Source organism: Schistocerca americana, chromosome 8, assembly GCF_021461395.2.
Source record: "Schistocerca americana isolate TAMUIC-IGC-003095 chromosome 8, iqSchAmer2.1, whole genome shotgun sequence".
NCBI classification, from domain to species: domain Eukaryota; kingdom Metazoa; phylum Arthropoda; class Insecta; order Orthoptera; family Acrididae; genus Schistocerca; species Schistocerca americana.
This window is the reverse complement of record NC_060126.1, coordinates 96019162-96038601: the sequence shown is the minus strand read 5'-3', so window position 1 is coordinate 96038601 and position 19440 is coordinate 96019162. Positions and strand designations below refer to the sequence as shown.

General features: G+C 42.1%; 1 protein-coding gene across 1 annotated transcript in view; it reads right to left on the bottom strand.

Annotated features, from left to right (window-relative positions):
• The window catches only part of LOC124545590 (dynein regulatory complex subunit 2-like), a 123188-nt gene extending 104039 nt beyond the window's left edge, over positions 1–19149 (bottom strand). Inside the window, exons 1-3 of the mRNA XM_047124537.1 lie at positions 19003–19149; positions 9967–10080; positions 4621–4759 (exon numbers count right to left, since the gene is read on the bottom strand). Coding sequence (XP_046980493.1) covers positions 4621–4759; positions 9967–10080; positions 19003–19149 — 400 coding nt within the window. The remainder of the gene's footprint in view (positions 1–4620; positions 4760–9966; positions 10081–19002) is intronic.
• Positions 19150–19440: the final 291 nt, after the last annotated feature.

Below are 19440 nucleotides of genomic sequence, written 5' to 3'. Positions count from 1 at the left end.
CTGGTCCAACTGAGGCGCCAGGTGGAAATGGCATGGCAAGCCGTTCCACAGGACTACATCCAGCATCTCTACGATCGTCTCCATGGGAGAATAGCAGCCTGCATTGCTGCGAAAGGTGAATATACACTGTACTAGTGCCGACATTGTGCATGCTCTGTTGCCTGTGTCTATGTGCCTGTGGTTCTGTCAGTGTGATCATGTGATGTATCTGACCCCAGGAATGTGTCAATAAAGTTTCCCCTTCCTGGGACAATGAATTCACGGTGTTCTTATTTCAATTTCCAGGAGTGTAGTATCGGCAGCAATCGAGAGATTTATACCAACTAAATTAACAAACGACGGAGCTGATCCTCCTTGGTACACAAAACGGGTCAGAACACTGTTGCAGAAACAACGAAACAAACATGCCAAATTCCAACAGATGCAAAATCCCTAAGATTGGCGATCTTTTACAGAAGCTCGAAATTTAACGCGGACTTCAATGAAAGATGCCTCTAACAGTTTCCACAACGAAACTTTATCACGAAATCTGGCAGAAAATCCAAAGAGATTCTGGTCGTATGTGAAGTATGCTAGCGGCAAGACACAATCATTGCCTTCTCTGCGCGATAGCAATGGAGATACTATCGAAGGCAGTGCTGCCAAAGCAAAGTTACTAAACACAGCCTTCCGAAATGCCTTTACAAAAGAACACGAAGTAAATATTTCAGAATTCGAATCGAGAACAGCTGCCAACATGAGTGACGTAGAAGTAAATATCCTCGGAGTAGTGAAACAACTTAAATCACTTAATAAAGGCAAGTCCTTTGGTCGAGACTGAATACCAATTAGGTTCTTTTCGGAGTATGCTGATGCATTAGCTCCATACTTAAGAATCCTATACAACCGTTCGTTCGACGAAAGATCCGTACCCAAAGACTGGAAAGTTGCACAGGTCACACCAATATTCAAGAAAGGTAGTAGGAGTAATTCACTAAATTACAGGCCCATACCGTTAACGCCGATATGCAGCAGGATTTTACAACATGTATTGTGTTGGAACATTATGAATTACCTCGAAGAAAACGGTCTATTGACACACAGTCAACATGGTTTTAGAAAACACCGTTCCCGTGAAACACAACTAGCTCTTTATTCACATTAAGTGTTGAGTGCTATTGGCAAGGGATTTCAGATCGATTCAGTATTTTTGGATTTCCAGAAGGCTTTTGACACTGTACCACACAAGCGGCTCGTAGTGAAATTGCGTGCTTATGGAATATCGTCTCAGTTACGTGACTACATTTGCGATTTCCTGTCAGAGAGGTCACAGTTCGTAGTAATAGACGGAAAGTCATCGACTAAAACAGAAGTGATTTCAGGCCTTCCCCAAGGTAGTGTTATAGGCCCTTTGCTGTTCCTTATCTATGCAAACAATTTGGGAGACAATCTGAGCAGCCGTCTTCGGTTGTTTGCAGATGACACTGTCGTTTATAGACTAATAAAATCGTTAGAAGGTCAAAACAAACTGCAAAACGATTTAGAAAAATATCTGAATGGTGCGAAAAGTGGTAGTTGATCCTAAATAACGAAAAGTGTGAGGTCATCCACATGAGTCCTAAAAGGAACTCGTTAAACTTCGGTTACACGATAAATCAGTCTAATCTAAAAGCCGTAAATTCAACTAAATACCTAGGTATTACAATTACGAACAACTTAAATTGGAAGGAACACATAGAAAATGTTGTGGGGAAGGGTAACCAAAGACTGCATTTTATTGGCAGGACACTTAGAAAATGTAACAGACCTACTAAGTAGACTGCCTACACTACGCTTGTCCGTCCTCATTTAGAATACTGCTGCGCGGTGTGGGATCCTTACCAGGTAGGACTGACGGAGTACATCGAAAAAGTTCAAAGAAAGACGGCACGTTTTGAACTATCGCGAAATATGGGAGAGAGTGTCATAGAAATGATACAGGATTTGGGCTGCAAATCATCAAAAGAAAGCTCGTTTTTCGTTGCGACGGAATCTTCTCACGAAATTCCAATCACCAACTTTCTCCTCCGAATGTGAAAATATTTTGTTGACACCGACCTACATAGGGAGGAACGATCAGCAAGATAAAATAAGGGAAGTGAGAGCTCGTACGCAAACATTCTTTCCGCGCGCTATACGAGATTGGAATAATGGAGAATTGTGAAGGTGGTTCGATGAACCCTCTGCCAGGCACTTAAATGTGATTTGCAGAGTATCCGTGTACATGTTGAATGGTTCTAGTAGAAGCCCGCGAGGTAGGCTCGATGCCGGCTGATTTTCCCTGGATAGAAGGTGTTTTCAGGCACCTGTTAGAAGTAAACTTTTGCGAAGTTCTGGTAGGATGCAGCAGCACTCTACAAAGAAGTGCTACCAATGGAAGCAGGCAACTGGTCAATGAAAATGCACAGGTGTGGCTACTGACTCTGGATGACAAAGAGGCCCGAAAGTTAAATAATTTCGTGCAGAGTTTTAGTGACTGTGAAATCCAGATACCGGCCATCAGCCCTCGTCGGGTTGTATGGCAAATCGTTGAGCCCTATAGGACAGAGCAGAGATTTTAAAGTGTTTAAGTCAGGTAGGGAGCTAATGATACAAGAATCGGAAGTCTGCCCCTGTGCCCAGGTGCAGAATTCTGTTTAACTCTTTTTCCGATCTTTCTAGGAACTTGTTGTGGTGGATATTTTAAGGTCATTACAATACATACAGTAATGCACTTGAGTCCGGCTTCAGCATACTCAGTAGAAATGATTAGGAGCGCCAGCAGGAATAATTTAAGGTTCAAAAATGGTTCAAATGGCTCTGAGCACTATGGGACTTAACATCTGCGGTCATCAGTCCCCTAGAACTTAGAACTAATTAAACCTAACTAACCTAAGCACATCACACACACCCATGCCCGAGGCAGGATTCGAACCTGCGACCGGAGCGGTCGCGCGCTTCCAGACTGAAGTGCCTAGAACCGCTCGGCCACACAGGCCGGCAATAATTTAACGAGGTAGGTGATAAATGCGTATTTGTAAAAACAAACTGCCTTTGGACCACAGTTATTCAAATACATTTAGACATCAACGACACTCACTCGTAAGTAAAATTTCTCAAAGTCATTACCACGATGTTCAAATTGTGGTTGCTATGAGCAGAGATAATTGACAGGCGGACGTAGACTAGTGAGACAGCTGTAGTGCGTGATCGTTCCGCTGTCGCCGAAGCTGGCAGTACGCTGCTGTCTCTTCGCGGCGACTCGCAGCCGCGTGAAGGGAGCGGGCTGGCGCGTTGCAGACGGTTTGCCTCATGTCTCGTGGGCTGGCGGCGCTCGTGCGGTGGTCAGTGCGCGTCTTTGGCTGCCACAGGCGCTGGGTGTCCGGCACAGACACCAGTGAACGTCCATTTCGCCGTCTTTATCGCAAGTATCCATCCCCGGCGATCTCTTTGCATCGTTCAGAGCTATATCCCTGGTTGTTGCCACATGTTAGATTGGCTGGCTTGTATTCTTCTTCTGGTCAATCGCATTACCGTTCAATACCACTGTTAAACATTTTTCCAACACCCACAAGATCCGAAGGGAAGACTACACGCAAATCGTAGAATTCCTTCACTGGGCAAGCTCCATGTTGCCAGTTAAGAATAGATATCCTGTGTTCCGTCCACACAGATAAACGATCTGGCAGACGATAGCCTGGATGTCCCAGAAGGGGAAAGAGGGGATTCCTTTTCGGTCCACCGACGCCCCCCTGTCTCCTACAGGAGCGGTCAGGATCTGAGGGCGGGGTCGAGCAGGTCTCTATCCACAGGTCCATGGCACACTGATGCTTCCTGTTATTGTACAGGTACTTTATACGAAGAGACGTCTTACATCAGGTGCTGGAGCCTAGAAGCTAGCTGGACTATCGAGTTTTAATGATCATCACAAGCTAGGTCTACTTGTGGCTGATAAATACGGCCATCGACTTGCCCAAAACTAAGTAGACGCTGGTAGCCACATGCTGGGATGGCGTTAGTCTGAAGGACTGGTTCCTTAGATGTCTTGCTGTGTATGGTTACGCCACTGCTAGTCTGGTGTGTTGTGCCAACAGTAAAATTCGGAGGCGGTGGTGTTATGGTGTGGCCGTGTTTCTCATGGAGGGGACTTAACACGCCTTGTTGCTCTGCGTGGCCTTATCACAGCACAGGCCTAAATGATGTTTTAAGCACCTTCTTGCTTCCCATTTATGGGACCTAATCGAGAGGTCAGTTCGTGTATAAAATCCTGCACCGGCAGACCTTTCGCAATTATGGAGGTCACAGACGCGGCACGGCTCAGTATTTCTGCAGGGGACTTCCAACAACTTGTTGGGTCCAAGCCACGTCGAGCTGCTGCAGTACGCCGGGCAAACGGAGTTCCGACACGATGTCAGGAGGCATCCCGTGACTTTTGTCACCTCTCTGTAATGCGTGGACAGTAGCAATGTACTGCGAGAGTGCACGAAATGGAAGCGAACATTTCAGCCAGTCTTAAACGACAGTGTGAGAGGATCAGAGTAGAGTGAGTGAGAGACGCTAAAGACCGTTCGCAGGCGCTGCACTTGCGGCCGAGCTTCTGGCTCTGGAAGAGATGCCACTCACCAAGCAGCCTGTCGACGGCGGCGGTGTGGTCCCTCTGGTTGTAGAACGCCTGCCAGTCTTCAAAGTCGATCTCGTCCAGAAGACTGCTTATCACGTAGTTCTTTAGCTCCAACCCGAAGTCGAACCGATGCCACATTGTCTGCGACAGTTGCAGCAACAACAGAGGTGTTATTCAGTTAAATGTACCACGGATCATATTCAAAATTGATATGAAATGTATCAATTGAACAAAAAGTGCATATATCATTAAAAATATGTATACTGTTACCGTCCTAATCATTTATTAGCTTGCAGTTCACTGCTTATTTTTATTCAAAAATCCATGTACTTCTCTTATCAGTCAGATATTTTCTTGCCACGAGAAGATTATGAAAGAGTTTTACACCTGCGTATTTCATTTCTTTTGTGCCTAAGTTAGATTTACTGCAGAGAAGTGGGGATCATTTCTTCCTCTAGTACTGTACTGGTCAGTAGTTCTATCACTCTAAAATAGCAATGGATTGTTGAGAATAAATGCCAGCAGTGGATAATTATACTGTGAGCCTGAGGTTAATTATCCCAATCTCTTAAAAAGATATCTGTAATATTTACATGTATTAAGTCTACACATAATTTTAATTAACTTCTTTGTGCAAAGAATACATTTAGGAGTTACCCAAGATATACAAAAAAGTCAATAGAACAACAAACCAGTCTAAGTTGCAAATGCCATCTTAGACTTTGTTATGTTGATTTGAAAACGGGTCTCGGCCCGAAATTAGTTATCAAATGAAAAATAAAATATTTGCATCTAGTACTGGTTTTTCGTTCTATTGATTAACATAAGTTGCTGGCTCAAGTCACTCCAGCATGCTGGAAGTTCGTATGCAAAAAGGTGTTTACTTAGTGATTTCCGTGGCTCCACAGCTGATAATTCTTCTCGCGGCAAAGTCAGCTGAACCTAAACGCTTTACCATGTCAACCACATGGTTTTAGCAATTAGGTTTTCATCAATATGCACGCCCAAGTACTTAGAACTTTTTATCCAGTTTTACATTTTTTGTTTGTGCACTACGTGAATAGCGAGCAGCGTGTGTTGACAACGTAAAAGTCGATGAGCTGCGTTTTTTGTTTTTTCAATGTTTAGAGCTAGCACATTCCTACAAAACCAATTAGAATCTGTAACTAAAATATGATTTACTATTTTAGATGCTAATACTAATCGTAAGTAGTACAAATACAGATCAGTGAAATACAGCAAGAACTGTGACGTGTCTATGAATGAACTTTTCGTGGGCACTTCTCAAAGGTTGTTATTGTGTTTCCCTTTTGAGCAGGAAAGGAGAACATTGCTCAAAATCAGCGAAAGTGGTTAACAAAAGGTTTAACTAGCGAGACAAAGAATGAAGGCTGGGCAATCACATGTAAAGACACAGCCATCGCAGATTTTGCGGAACGCAATGGGGAAGGGGGGAGGGGGGGAGGAGATTTTCCAAGTGAGTGGCACTTCGCTGCTACGTCGCTGAGCGATTGCTCATAACTCTTGTTGCGGATTCAGATGATGAGCGTCGGTTTGATACGTTGCTGGTAGACATCCGCCACGTTGCCACCAGTAGTCACACATAGGTCAACACTCTGGCGCCGCCATCACGCCGTCACTACCCAAGTTATGTTGCTCCACGACTTGCTAGACGATACACACTACCATTCATTGCCTGATAATGAAATTCAGTAACATGCCGCAGTAAAATTTCACGTTGCAATGTGTTTGTCACAGAGCAATAACTAATACCCAGGAAAACACCCCCATACAATTATTAACTCTGTGGTCATGTTTAGATTTTCTATTTAATGTTGCTGTGTGATGGAGAAATGTTAATTGTTTTGGAAATATTGTTTTAATGACTAGACGCATTCAGTTTAGCCACGGCGCAAAATATACATGTATTTTGTGGAAATGGCAGGGATTATAATATATTTTAATTAAATTCCCTGCAGCTGACATACCTAATATTTCTATTATATGCTGACTGCAAATACGACAGTCACGTACAACTTTCACAGTTAATACACGTCGTTGATGCAAAATAGCGTCTCAAGATGGAAATCATTGTGAAATCTGTCACCATTTAATGAGCTTCACCAAACGGATTTAGCAGTTGTTCACTGCAGAAGTAGCTTTCCATTATGGACTACTAACAAAATTGATAGACGCCCAGTGTGGGGCTAACAACAAAGTTCATCATTACAAGGCAGAAAAAATAGTCACAACCATAAAAAATTTGATTTTACAAGAGAATAAGAAATGAAATTTAAAAGAGGACTATATCTGCATTTCGACTCAGAAGCATGGACACTGTCCGTTACCTGTACTGTACATTGCAAATCAGAAAACTGTTCAGCTAAAGGTATGGAATTAAGAATGTAAAAAAATTGCAGCATTAATGCAATTATTATATATGGAAGTTCTACAGAAATTAAGGATAAATGTCTAGAAGAATTTTTGATATTTCGAGAAAATCTAACATAATAAGTAACGAGGATAAGTCTTTTGGAGACGCTGGCGGACGAACTTGGTCTTAGAATCTGCAGAGAAGAAACAAAGCTCCTGTTAAACGTAGATAACAAAACTATGTGCTAATTTCAAATAAAATAGAAAGAAACTTGGTGAAATGATATAGGTAAACTATTCAGAATGACCTGCAATAGAAAAATTGAGTAACAGAATGAGAAAAGCGAACATCTCAACTACGAAAGAGATATAGGCCCATAAATACCGGCATATGGAACTATAACAATTCTGCCAAAATGTGTATATGTTTGCGACTGCTTAACAATTAATTACTAATTATAGAGACTAGTGGTGCTAGAAAGAAGATTTGCAAGAGAAACAGAAGTTTAGTGGAAAATGAGAAACAATGAGGAAGTTTAGCAAAGCGTAAAGAAAGTATGGGAGGTAATATAAATGTGAAGACTGATCTTTCTGGCAAATCTTTAGTGAAGAACGAGGGCACAGTAACCAAACAAATAAAATGCTCGAATAAATTTGCATCATCGTCATAACTTTCCAGTAAATATGGCCCTACGCTTCTTAAATTCGGTTCAATGAGACGCCATACATTGCGCGACTTGTTTCATTACCTTTTAAAAGTAAACTCGGATGACTGCGTAGGTAGCTTCACTCCATTTTCCGGTCATGTGGTATTTAGTCTTGCATCTCAGGGGTATGCTCAACTACAACCACAACCACAACCACCCCACCTCACTTTAGGGGAACCTCATAGGACCGCTCCTGTTCTCTATACAAGTAAATTATATATGCACAGGGTGAGCAGCAATCTGCAACTGTTTACTGACCATGCTGTGCAGTACGAGAAGGTGTCACCGGTGAGTGGCTGGAGGAAGACATAAGATGACTTGGACCCAATTCCTATTTAATACGATAAATAGCAGCTTTCTCTAAACGTAGAGAAGTGTAAGATAATACAGATGAGTTGGGAAAACAATCCAATAATGTTCAATAACAGTATTAGTAGTATATTTCCTGACATAGTCACATTGATTAAGTTTCCAGGCGTAACGTTTGCAAAGTGATGTGAAATAGAATCGTAATGTAAGGCCGGTAGTAAAGACGGTGGATTGTCGAGTTCCATTTATCAGGAGAGTTCTCATTTATAAAGGAGACTTTGTGTAAATCAATAGTGCGATCCATTCTTGAGTACTGCTGCAATGTTTGGTAGGATTAAAGGAAGACATCGCAGCTGTTCGGAACCGTGGTGCCAGATTTATTACCGGCAGGCAGGATCAACACGCTGGTATAACGGAGGCGCTTGGTGAACACAAATGAGGGAAAATGACGTTCTTTTCGCAAAATGCTGAGGAAATTTAGAGAAGAGGGATCTGCACGTGACCGTAGAAGGATACTACTTTCACGAACGTTATGTAGCGTAAGGACCACGAAGGTATGATGCGAGAAATTAGGGCTCGTACAGAGGCACATAGACAGTGGAACAGGGAACGGAATGAGTAGCAGTGCTATGAGGTACCCTCCGCCACGCACCATACGGTGGTTTGCGGTGTGTGTATGTAGATGTAGATATAGACGCGCACCAGACTGAGCATGCTTTGGACCAGCATCCTCACACGCTGGACGTCTGCAGGAGGACCGCCGTCGAGCAACGGGGCAGGCCCCAGCAGCGACGAGTCGACCGCACCCCAAGCTCTCTTCCGCGACGAACATTATAGAGTGCAAAGGCAGTGTTGCACGCTATTAAAGTGATACCTCCTGAAGATTGCAGATTTTTTCCTCCTGTGTGCTTATGTGGATCAGCAAACGAGAAAACCGAGCCTGCAAGAACCCTCCACTCGTACTAAATCTCCAGAAATGTCTTAGTTTAACCGGTGAGTCCGTAGATGGTGGTATAAGGGACGTACAGTACAACTGGCCACGCTTTCGCACCCCAAGGTTTGCTATAATTAAGCCAGTCCGTCCTTGAACTGACTTAGTGAGCCACTGCGTATGAATTCTTTCTACCTGTTATGTGGAAATGCGCTCGTGGTTTTATGTCCCCTTGCAGAGCCGTAGCAGCACCGTCAGGCTCTGAAAGTGCAATACTACTGTCTGCATTTTACGTAATTAAGCGGTAAGAAGTCTTTTTGTGCAAATAGTTTTTACACGGGATGTCATTATGGTGAGTTTACTTAAGAAACACCGTAAAATGAACTTGTACACTCTCACGATAACATATTAACGGTAGGAGAGCATGACTACCGCACGACTAGATTGAAAGGCATCTTATCGACGACTGCCGACTACGGCGCACCGTCTGTAGCTTGAACGTACAATCGGTATAGCTCGCGTAAGATAGTATATGTTCGTTTATACCAAAGTTATTCATTCATTTATTAGCATCAACATCTTCTGGCATTGTAAAACTACTGAAAGACAGTATTTACGACCCATACACTCCCCCTAAAGTCTGAGTGGCAAAAGGCGACATTTGTTAGCTAATACTTATTAATAATAATTACTTGATCCGCGCCAGAATAAATGTGCTTTCCCTTCGTATCTCTTTGCTGACGTCACGAGCGATTCTTGCATCGGCACCTCACCCCACTGGCTCTGAAAGAGGCAGGTGGTCAACTGCCTCTGCCAGCCAGCATGGGAACCTATCGCTCGCTCCTTACTCCGTACGCTGTTACGTTCTCTTCACATATGTGACATAACAAAACTGGAAATAAAGTAAAATATGCTCTTATCTGCAAATAAGGGGCACTTCGGAAGCCAACAGTATAACAGCCGGAGCGCTGCGCTTCTCTGCTGTGCACAGAGGAGCCTCGGAGCCAGCCGCTGCTCACTCGACCTACCTCGACGTCCTGCTTGAGGATGGGCATCTGCGTGCGGTAGATGATGTCCCGGTACTTGCGCTGCACCGCCTTCCTGTTGACGCTCGACACTGCCATGTGACGCGTCAGTTTGTCCTGCAAGCAGTCACAGGTTTCAGGGAAAAGCTACCAACGTGCGCAATAAAGCTCTGGTAGCTTTGGTACGGCACAGCAAGGCGTCCTTAGCTCGGTTCCTGCAGAAAATACAAACCGTATGCAATATGTTTATGTTGGAAGTACAGAAGGTCACTGTTAAATTTGTAGGCTGATCAAATATCAACTATAGAAAACGACTGCAGGTGGGGAGCCACAGTTAGATTCTGGGAGGGGGGAGGCGAGCATATGAAATGTTTCAGTATGATGAAAATAATTTGTTAACATAATTTCCAAGAAATTGCTGTTCAGAGAAATACATTATTTAAAAGCATTCTCCAGAAAATTTGAAATTCAGATGTGTCATGCAGTTGCTTTAAGAATTACGATTGCAGTAAACTTTCAAACTTTGATAATGTCATAATTTAGACCAGTGCTTCCCAAACTGTGGGTCGCCGGACGATTTTTATAATAACTAAGTAAAATGTCTGCCCGACTGAAAATATGAAATCTTCTTTCAAGAGGAGAGTTTTATAATCTGAATAGTTGTATACAAAATCATTCTAAGAAAGAAACTATTGTGGTTTGATAACGTGTTCTGGGCGAAAAGAGAACAGTGCAGGCGCAGGACTCATCGGTAATTGCGATAGTGCGACATCGTCTTCCTTTCCACTTGCGACAATGTGACTCATGACTATTTGTTTGTTTGTTGGTATAGTGTGTGCATTCGTGTTTTATTGTGGTGGCTTGTTTCATTTTATTTCGCTATGAACGAGTGGATTAAAACAGGATCGCGCCGTAAAAGCCAGCGAAGCTATTTCTTTAGCTTTTGTTGGGTTTGAATTTGATAGGAGTATAGAAGAAGAAACGCTCTTTTGTAAATGTTTGCCAGTGACAACAGGAGAAGAAATTTTTAAATATTTTGATGGCTTTATGGTAGAAAATGAAATAGAGTGGACAAAATGTGTTGTACTGACGACTGATGGTGCCCGTGCTGTGTCTGGCGTTTACTCAGCTCTGATTGCCAAAGTTAGGGCAGTTGCCCCTTCTGTTTAGGGTTTAGGGGGCTCACTGTAGCCGGCACCGAATTGGGTTGTTTTGGGGGAGGAGACCAGACAGCGAGGTCATCTGTCTCATCGGATTAGGGAAGGACGGGGAAGGAAGTCGGCCATGCCCTTTCAAAGGAACCATCCTGGCATTTGCCTGCAGCGATTTAGGGAAATCACGGGAAACCTAAATCAGGATGGCCGGACGCCAGATTGAACCATCGTCCTCCCGAATGCGAGTCCAGTGTGCTAACCACTGCGCCACCTCGCTCGGTGCTGCACCGAGAGGCCCTTGTATGTAAAGGTCTGCCTGAAAGCCTAATGATTTTATTTTGTAAATGAAGTAATGTTGCGCAAAGAAATGAAAGTGAGAAATCTTACCATTTTAGCTATTTGTTAAATCGATACTAATGGGTTAACGTGTTTCGCAATACCAATGTTCAATTAGAACTTATACGAGATTTCAAATAATACGTAGATCATTATAATAGCCAGGTTGGTCAAAATATATGAAACATGAAAACTCAACTATAAATATTTGCCGTAAAACAATAAATTGAATATTGACTGTGTCATGTCAGCGATGTGATTCCACTAAAAGTCTGTAAGTCACAATAAATAAAGTGCATTAAGTCACGCTTCTGTTTTAATTTTTATTGGTATGGTGCCAACACGTCAGGCACTTGTCTGTATAGTAGCAGTTCTAAGGAAGAAGGCAGTGTGAGTACTTCGAAAGTAGATTTTTTGTAAAAATGATTATGCCAGGATCATGAAGAGGTGATACCAAACACTCTTTGAAATTAAAACTGGAAGTACTAGAAATGTCAGATACTGTAATGAGGGACTGAAAAATCCAAAATGTAGTAAATTGAAAATGTCTATAATTACAGATATGATTCTTAACGCTCTAATGAGACCCGATTCCTTGGATTTTGCTACCTCCTCGAATGTACCTCGGACTGAAAAGAAGAGATTTCGATGTGAACTACAAGGTTGCAGCTTAATCAGATGAGTACACTATATTAAAATAACTTTGGTTACCAACTTTCAATTTAGATAAGTTAATATGCAAATATTTGTTTAACACACATGTGATTCTAGGTGGAAAGTAGGGTCAAGCTGCAAGATCTGTAGTGTCATATCAAGTAAATGAGTGTTTACAAAGAGTATCAGCACCAATGTAAACATACGTCTGCTCAGCAAACTCAGCACTTGGTCGTTGGCAATGTATTAAAAGTTCTGACGCCACTGGAAATACCTCTTACTTGTCTACCAGTTATTTCATTGTTATTCTAGCGTAACAATGAGACACACTAAACCACTGGGGATCTTCACTGTTTTGGCAGTCACTGTATTAAATGTTCACTTGTGTGGTTCTTATTTCAAATCTCTGTGTCCCGCAGGCCATGTTAATGTGGTCTTTCCATTTGTATGCGCTGTGAAACCGTACGAAGTTGCTTCGTGTTCTTTAGAGAAACGTAGGCGTGGAAAATTATTAAAACCCGCGGGAAGCGGGTTATGCTTAATGTGCTCAGTATGTTTTTTATGTGTTTTGTTTCTTTTTGGTCGTGATGGTGGGGGAGCGGGGAGGGGGGCGGGAGGGGGAGGAGAGAGAATCTTTTACCGATACTGCAGATTTCAGAAATAACGTCAGAGTTTACCAAAGTTCGTATGTCATGTGTATTAGATGTGAGGAAACAAAAACAAAATACGGTAGCTTTTACATCACACATACCTCACACAGATGAAATACCCTATGTTTGCGACAGTTTTTTATGCTGCTCTTTCTGCGATGTATCTTTCGTTTTTGATTTCATTCTTTGTGTAGCGTATAGCAGAATTTTACCGTATATTGTCCCTCATTGACCTTTGAAGTTGCACTAAATGAAATCTGTAATTTTACTGTATACCTACTGTTCTTGGGTTTTACACATCACATATGCAGATAATTTGACGTCTTGTTGTTAGGGTGCTGTACACTGGGCGTTTGGCTGTTGTAGGTACAAACGAAAGGGGCAACTAAAACGCAATAAAATGATCAAATAATTCTAATAAACGTAGGTTCTAAAACAAGCGGTTTCCTCAGTGTGAAGTCTTATGACTGGTACATGAAAATCTTCCATACAACAGAGTCTCCGGTGATCCAACCTGCAGCTATACACTTGCCGACAAACGAATTACAGCAAGTGTTCAACGTGGCCTCCGTTCATGTGAAGGCATACTTCAGCACGTTTCCTGATCGATGCTTGTAGTCGTTCAAAGATCCCAGGTGCATTCCCAATGCACTGAAAACAATCCACATAGTGATGGGAACAACCAAATGAAAACAATCGATTCATTCGGTTGCTGGAAAACACTCGACTCATTGGGTTTTAATTACATGTTGTTGTGGTCTTCAGCCCTGAGACTGGTTTGATGCAGCTCTCCATGCTACTCTATCCTGTGCAAGCTTCTTCATCTCCCAGTACCTACCAAAACCTACACCCTTCTGAATCTGCTTAGTGTATTCATCTCTTGGTCTCTCCCTATGATTCTTACCCTCCACGCTACCCTCCAATACTAAATGCCTCAGAACATGTCCTACCAACCGATCCCTTCTTCTGGTCAAGTTGTGCCACAAACTTCTCTTCTCCCCAATCCTATTCAATACTTCATCATTGGTTATGTGATCTACCCATCTAATCTTCAGCATTCTTCTGTAGCACCACATTTCAAAAGCTTCTATTCTCTTCTTGTCCAAACTATTTACCGTCCATGTTTCACTTCCATACATGGCTACACTCCATACAAATACTTTCAGAAATAACTTCCTGACACTTAAATCTATACTCGATGTTAACAAATTTCTCTTCTTCAGAAACGCTTTCCTTGCCATTGCCAGTCTACATTTTATATCCTCTCTACTTCGTCCATCATCAGTTATTTTGCTCCCCAAATAGCAAAACTCCTTTACTACTTTAAGTGTCTCATTTCCTAATATAATACCCACAGCATCACCCGACTTAACTCGACTACATTCCATTATCCTCGTTTCGCTTTTGTTGATGTTCATCTTATATCCTCCCTTCAAGACACCATCCATTCCGTTCAACTGCTCTTCCAAGTCCTTTGCTGTCTCTGACAGAATTACAATGTCATCGGCGAACCTCAAAGTTTTTATTTCTTCTCCATGGATTTTAATACCTACTCCAAATTTTTCTTTTGTTTCCTTTACTGCTTGCTCAATATAGAGATTGAATAACATCGGGGAGAGGCTACAACCCTGTCTTACTCCCTTCCCAACCACTGCTTCCCTTTCATGTCCCTCAACTCTTATAACTGCCATCTGGTTTCTGTACAAGTTGTAAATAACCTTTCGCTCCCTGTATTTTACCCCTGCCACCTTTAGAATTTGAAAGAGAGTATTCCATTCAACATGTATGCGTTGAATTATTCATTCATTCTTTTGAGTGAAACTAGTCTTTTGGAAGAACTGATTGAAAACAATCGATTCTGTTGCTTGGACTACTCATTCATTCTTTTGAGTGATACCAATTTGTGGAAGCAACCGAATCAAAAAAACCGTGTCAGTGGATTGTAGTTTTACCTGTCGGTTGGATTATTATTCGATCACTTTTTTCGAGTGAAAGCAGTCAGTGGCAACAATCGAATGTAAAGATTTGATACCGCTGTAGCTTTGCATATTGACTGGGTTATTCATTGTTCCTTTTCAAGAGAAAATAATCAGTAGTTTTTCTATCGGTTGAATCATGTGTTCATTCTCTTAACTGAAGCCATTCTTTAGTGTTTTAGGTAACGGAGCTATCCATTTATTCTTCTAAGTGAAACCAGCCTGCACTAATTCAATTAGTAGAACTAAAGCAGTGCTACATTATACTGTCAAAGGTTGGTCCTAAGTGAAGAGGTATCTCAGGGGTGTACCAAAGATAAAATAAGCAGTATACATGTTAGTTTAATTATGTTCTGAATGGAGTAATTTTTCTTTTCATCATTTAATACTGATTCATCTATTGTTGTGGATTAAATTGTTCCAGGTGTTATTAACAAGTAACTAATTAACCTGACATATCGCTGGGGTAAGCTCGCCATTCTTTAAATTGCCGACCCCAGACAAAAACTTCGAAAACCCCGGACGTCTGGGTTAAATCGGATTATTTTCCCAGACACATACAGTCTGTAGACGATAAGTTGGTCTACGGTCACGTTGTTGCGCGGGGAGCGGGGACGTGCGAGGGGGAATGTTTTCCCGCTTGCGTCCATTCTCAGACGTAGTACTAACTTGCAGTAAGGAATATGAACGTAAATGAAATCGGTTTTACATAGCTCAGTGAGCAGAAGGCTAGCGACAGTTCAGGTATCCGGCTGTCTGGCGGACGGTGTATACGATCGCCCATTGTCGGCGGCTTCTCATTGTCGCCAGCTTCTCACTGTCTCAACAAGGAAGTATGGAAAATACAGGGTGTTCCAAACTCGTCTTTGCAATTTTGATCACATGTATTTCAGAAATGGGGATACTCAGAAAATCGCCGTTTGCGGCATAATGTTCATACATACCTCAGGTTCTAGCAGCCGCAGAACAGAGTTCAATGTGTTAAGCTGACCATATTTTCTACAGCCAGATTCGGGACACATAAAAAATACTGATATTGCAAAAGAAGTCTTAACTGAATGTAATAAATGCAAACTAATTTGTTACAAAAAGTAAATTAATTTATATTTTATTAGTACCTCCTAAGATGAAAGAGTGCGAGCAGACATATAATATTCATCACTGCTGTAAATTTTCTTTAGCATTTTTCCTGAAAAGAATTATGAAAACATTCAACTCAAGTTTCATTATAACTCACTCTAGTCACTAACATTGCTTTCGCAGTTTGTACAACTAGCTATGTTTTGTCACTGCTCCATACGTTACTCATTTGGGGAAATATACTTTCAGTAACAGCATGCCGATACAGTTGAAATGAACATGTAATTCGTGATAAATCGTTTCATAATTCTTAAAACCAGGAAAATAGGTGTCTCGAATTACTTCCAAAGAAATTCGGGACAGAGCTAGAAAATGGTGACTGTCACGAGAAAAGGGGGGATGGAGGGACGGATGATCACCTCAAATGGGTGCGCAGTCTCTAGCAAGCAGCTTATCTAAGCGATATTCCAGCTCCACGTCCGGCCTAGGTTGTTCTTATTAAAGTGTGGTATTGCAGCTCTGATGCGAGCTCGCAGACAATGCAAATCCCGCCTGGGGAAAAAATGTAACGGGGTTCCATAAGACCCGTGTGTCAGATCTGATCTGTACCAAACATCCCACACATTGTGCCAACTGCTGGAGGGTAGCCAGTCGATAACTAACATGTGAGGATAAGAAAAAAAATCAGCTTTAGGTGTGTATGAACTTTATGCCGTAAACCACACCTTTCTACCTATTCCCATCGTTAAAATATACGTGATCACAGTTGTAAACATCATTTTGGAACATATTGTACGCGTATATGAGCGTTTAAGTGTCCTTGCCGCTGTGTTTGTAACAGACTAAAACGAAGAAATTATCCATCATTCGCTCCTCCTTTAATGGATTATAACTAAGGTTTACTACAATCTATTTCCAGTCAATCGAATTCCCACAGACACGAAAAAGGGTTTAGGTTTACTCCGGACAGCTTTGTAAAAATACTTCCAGCATGCGTCCATACGCCCTCAATACTAGGGCCAATTCGGACGTATTGGAGCCCTAGTTGGGGTGCGAAGATGAACGCAATGGTTCCCTTAAGGAGATATATGGAAGAAAAGAACTTTATCTCGTATTAGAGACAATTTGCATTCCGTTTTATAGGCAATGTGTGATAATGACCACAAATGCAAAATCATTTGAATATTCAGTCATTTATTTCTGTGGAAGGTAAATATTTTGTACAGAAAACTACGTAACCACATCGGTACGCTCCACGTTTTCAGTTTTACAGGTAGAGTCATAGCTACAAAAATTCGTAAGTGCAAATTTTCAGGACTATCTATACGGCGTTAGGAATCTGTATTATTTAATATTTATCAGTTAGTTTTAAAAAAGTGTTGTATTAAAAAGTTTTTCTATTTAAATAGTTATTTTCTCCTTTTTAGTCTTGTGTATGTGAAATTTTTCAGTTGATTTCTAACATTTTAATGAGATTACATGAGGACATGTGGTAAACTTCAGCTTTATTTCAGTTTCTCTTGAAATAAGTCGTCCAAAATATTGCTTTCTCATAGGCATATCTCGCAAGAAGACCGGGAATGTAAAAATAGAGAGAATAGAGCTGACAAGGAAGCTTAGCAGTAATCGTTCTTACGTGCGAAACATTCGCGACTGGAACAATGAAACAGAGAGAAAGCAGTGGTACACCAAGTACCTATTCTTCGTCACATACCAGAAAAGAAAGCGGGTTAATATTGCATTGTCATGCAGTTCAGAGCTAAGTTGAAAGTTTCAAGTCTATAGATTATCGGGACTTCAGTTAAAAATTAGTTGCAAAATGTGTACCGATCAGACAGACAGACAGAAAAAAACAAAGTACCCTCCGCCTCACACCAGACCCGAAAGCGAGTTAATATTGCAGTGTCATCCAATTTTGAACTATTTTGACAATTTCAAGTCTATAGCTTATCCGAAGCTTGTTTAAAATCAACTCAAAAATATGTATCGAGAAAAAAAAAACCACAAGGAACCGATCTAATAAAAACGTGTTAAAAAGTGATTGTTGATTTATATATACGGCAATTCTATGGCGTAGCGCCAGATATTAAACTTTTAAAACCAAGAAAAAAATTATATTTAATGCATCAAATACGAAAATTCGTATTTCAGTAAGTAAACATGTACATACATTTTGAATATAGTTTATTTTTAGAAATATACTTTTCATTCACATCTCCTTGAAACAGGAGACTTTATTTGTCTCAGAAAAAGTTGACGACCCTAGTCACGATTCATGTTTAACCGAAAAGGCTGAAAAAGACGTAAGTAAAATCACTCAAACACGGTGGGTGAGTGGAAATATTCGTATAGCGGCCGCAACCGACGGAGACTTGATTCACTCGGTTGTCTCGCATTGAGTGAAACAACTCAAACTCGGTGAGTGAGTGAAAACGTGCATATAGCTGACATGGTCGCAGGGACTAGTGTCACTCGGTTGTTTCATTCGACTGAAAAAAAAAACCGACTGAACGACAAAACAATCGACTGATCAATCGATTGTTGAAAACGGTCGATTGTCTCATAACTAAATCCACAACGCATTCCCAAAGTTCATCGACACTCTCAACAGGGCTGGTATACACCGGTGTTGTACCCGCGTGGCAGTAGCTACCTCTGTACACCAAGCAGGCCATGTGGGCAGTCGCCCCTCCAGGGATGTGTGTCATAAACACTGAGATATTTTATGTGTAAATTGAAGTTGGAGGCGGGGAGAAAGGACAGGGATTATTGATGTGAGGTACTTCGGGACATTACGCGGAGTCAGCGGCGACGGGTGAAAACATGTACTGGACCGGGATTCCAACCGGGAACCTCCTGCTTACTAGGTAGACGCGTTAACCACGCCGACAATCGGGACACAGTGTTATCGTATCTACATGATCTCGGCACGCCTCGCGACCGACCCACATTCCCGCCGAACGCCACCTATTCGCAGACCCTGTCCGTTCCCTCCACGCTCGCCACTGTGATTGTTGCAGCAGATTGGACGTACTCGTACATCCGCACTGAAGAAGGTGGAGCCATTGCCCATCTAGACGAATTAATTATATGAATGCGTGGTGTCTGTTTCTTCGGACATGTGCAAAAGAACAGAAACCGCACAATCATGTAACAGAGATATTTCCTTGAATGGGCTGGGCTGTTTACCATGGAGTTACACGTCACCGCCACGATGTCTGGGGGCGCCACCCTCGCCGACAGGCAGCGTGTCTGTCGGAGCAGAGAGCGCTCTCCGCAGCGGACTATTTTGAAACGCCAGGGCCCGCGCCCTCGCAGCGCCTCGCGGTTATCCATCCGTATCGACTGTTTAGCCCACCACTGCACCCTGCAAAGTCGGTAGTACCAGCAGTTCAGTCAGGCCACGTCAGCAGTTCAGTTCAGCACTACAAGTTGGCAGTAGCAGCAGTAACGTCGCAGGTCTTCTCTCCACTGCGTCTCATGACTGTAGGGTACGTCATATAGGCGCATCACAGACAACGTCATAGGACATACATTTTTGTTGCATGTAGTTCTTTGGGTATTCATAAACAGGCAAATAGATCCTCAAATATATCCTGGGGAGGCATCGTACTCGAACATAATCCT